Genomic DNA, 2,529 nt, shown 5'->3' with positions numbered 1-2,529 from the left:
CAATGGGATCCATCCAGCCCCCTTGGGGCATCCCAGATTTTTGGGAGATGAGACAAATCCAGCCCCAGGTCATTCGATGAAAGGTGGGATACAGGCAGGGGTGGCTGTGCCCTTGGGCAAGGTCAGGAGGCTCCATGGGTCTATTCACTCCAGACATTTGGCTTCTTCTTCTGCTCTATATCCTCCAAACCCTGTCCACGTTCCCAAGGGAGGGGTTGGAGGGACACTGGGGGGCAGTTTGGAGGCTACCAGGGGACGGTGCAGCCCTGCACAATTGCACCGGCCCCAGGCACTCCCAGCTCTGCCTCTCTGACTGCCACACTGACCATCACCAAACCAACCAGAACCCCATAAAAGTGCTGTGTCTGCACACCAACAGAAGAGAAGAGGCCTCGTGCATCTCATTAAATACAGGTAGAAATTTATTAAGGGGGAAAATACCCACAGCTTTAAAAAAAAAGTATCAAAAAGAGACAAATCAGGCGAAGTGGCTGTCTTTGGCTGGAGCAGCACCCGAGGGACAGAGCAGGGCTAAAAATTGGCCCACGGTGGAGAGAGGGATGCAAGGAGGGATGCAGGTGCCACAGAGCTCCTGGAATCACCTGGACAATGATAGTGGACAGAGGGAGCCGAGCTCCCAGTCCTTGAATACTCATCCAAAGGACATCCCAGCTGGGGGACTCACATCTTGCCCCATTTAATAGCACTGAGACCCACTAAAGCAGCACATACCAGTCGAGAGAGCCCAGCACCAGCCTGGGTCTAAACATGCCCAGTGGGGTCCCCCGGACCCCAGGAAGGACCTGCCTTCACACCATGGCCAGTGGGATGGAGCAGGAGGTGCTGGGGAGCAGTAGCCCAGGGCTGGGGGCAGGTGGGACGTGCACCCTTGGGTGGGGAAGGTGACTGCCCCGTCCTGAGCTTCTCCTCCTGTCCAGCACCTGGATCTCTATGCTTTGAAAAAGGCAAAGGGGTAACAGCAGGGACTCAAGGGAGAAGTGAAAGGTAGGAGCACCGATGGCTTCCCAAGGGGTCTGGGGGCTTCAGGAGCAGCCACATAAATCCAGCCCTCTCTGGGTTTTTTTCTCAACACTTGGCTCCCGGCATGGCACTACAAAAGTGGTACATGTCACTTCTCCACTGCCAAAAAGAGTTTCACTGAAATAAGGGGAAAAAAAGCCCCCCTATCCTGAGTCCTGCCTCTCCACTCAGTGAGGAGCCCAAGTAGGGAAGCACAAGCCTCCTTCCATGGCCTCAAGGGAGCATGAGATGTGAGAGCAGGATTGAAAAATACCTTCAAAGCTCAAGTCTGAGCACCTCGGAGCCACAGCAGATGCCCTGGGGAGCCTGAAGTGGGGGAAACCCTTAGCCTAAAGAGCTGTGGATTAAAAAAGAGTGCCCCTGCAAAAAAGGGGGTCGTGTTCACAGTATGAGCTGCAGTGCCCGGGGGCACCGAGGCAGGACGGGGCCTCAGGCAGGCAGGGGCACAGACAGGAGACCTTGGTAGCTTCATTCCAGCTGCTTTAAAGGCTCCTCACCAAATGGGTGGGAGCCTGGTCTGGCTGTGGCCACACCAAAATCCCGCTCCCCTCGGCCCTTTCCCCGCGCAGGCAGCAGCCAGGGTCAGTCCCCAAACCAGTTATGGCTTTTCAGTGCCAAGAGGCAGCCCCAAAGCAGTGCAAGACCGTGCTGGCTCCAGCCCCACTCCCCAGCTTTCAACAGGGATAGAGCCCAAAGCCACCAGCCCTCAGGATGGAGCTGTGCCCAGGCTCTGCACCGTCCTGGAGCAGGCTGGTGAAGACCCACTCCATGGCCAACATCCCTCTCCCAGCGCCAGCGGCAGGGTCAGTGCAGGACCTGCTCCAGCTCGTACTTCTCACAGAACTTGCTGGTGAAGGGCAGGCAGTTGAGATACTCCACCCAGCGCCAGTTCACGGGGTAGACGTAGAGCCAGACCACCAGTGAGGCGAAGAGCCCCACGAAGACCAGCAAGGAGACGATGATCATGGCTCGCTTGCGGTACTTGTCCACCGTGCCGAAGGTGATGTAGGGCAGGAAGGCAAAGGAGAGGAGGAGGCCGCTGAGGAAGCCGAAGAGGTGAGCGATGTTATCGATCCAGGGCAAGAGGCCGCAGATGAAGAGGAAGAGGACGATGCCAAAGAGGTTGAGGAAGGCTTTCCAGGGTTTCTCCAGCACTTGCCAGCTCTGGAAGAGCTCCACGAAGAGGCAGGCCAGCAAGCCGAACTGAGACCCGGCAGGGCCCACCTGTGGAGATGGGGGAAGTCATGGCCAGACGGAGCCCCGCCAGGGCCCACCTGTGGAGATGGGGGAAGTCATGGCCAGACCCTGTGTGCCTCACCCCAGACACCAGCTCCGTCTCCCCAGGGACTGTCTCCTCCTCTTACAAAATGCACTCAGCTCCTGCACCTCTATGAGGGTGTGCTCACACCGTTGTGGGGCTCAGGGGTGGGCATCCTGGCACGGGAGGAAGAGGAGGGGAGCACGCCGGTGCTGTTTTGGCAGAGTCGG

At 57.8% G+C, this 2,529-nt stretch overlaps 1 protein-coding gene across 1 annotated transcript in view; it reads right to left on the bottom strand.

The window, feature by feature from the left end:
* Positions 1-1,845: 1,845 nt before the first annotated feature.
* LOC103772493 (inactive rhomboid protein 2-like) overlaps positions 1,846-2,529 on the bottom strand; it is a 2,087-nt gene continuing 1,403 nt past the window's right edge. The window contains exon 3 of the mRNA XM_008939829.1: positions 1,846-2,265. Coding sequence (XP_008938077.1) covers positions 1,846-2,265 — 420 coding nt within the window. The remainder of the gene's footprint in view (positions 2,266-2,529) is intronic.

The sequence above is a fragment of the Merops nubicus genome, unplaced genomic scaffold (assembly GCF_000691845.1).
Source record: "Merops nubicus isolate BGI_N331 unplaced genomic scaffold, ASM69184v1 scaffold44824, whole genome shotgun sequence".
Taxonomy (NCBI): Eukaryota; Metazoa; Chordata; class Aves; order Coraciiformes; family Meropidae; genus Merops; species Merops nubicus.
This window is presented reverse-complemented; position numbering and strand designations above follow the sequence as displayed.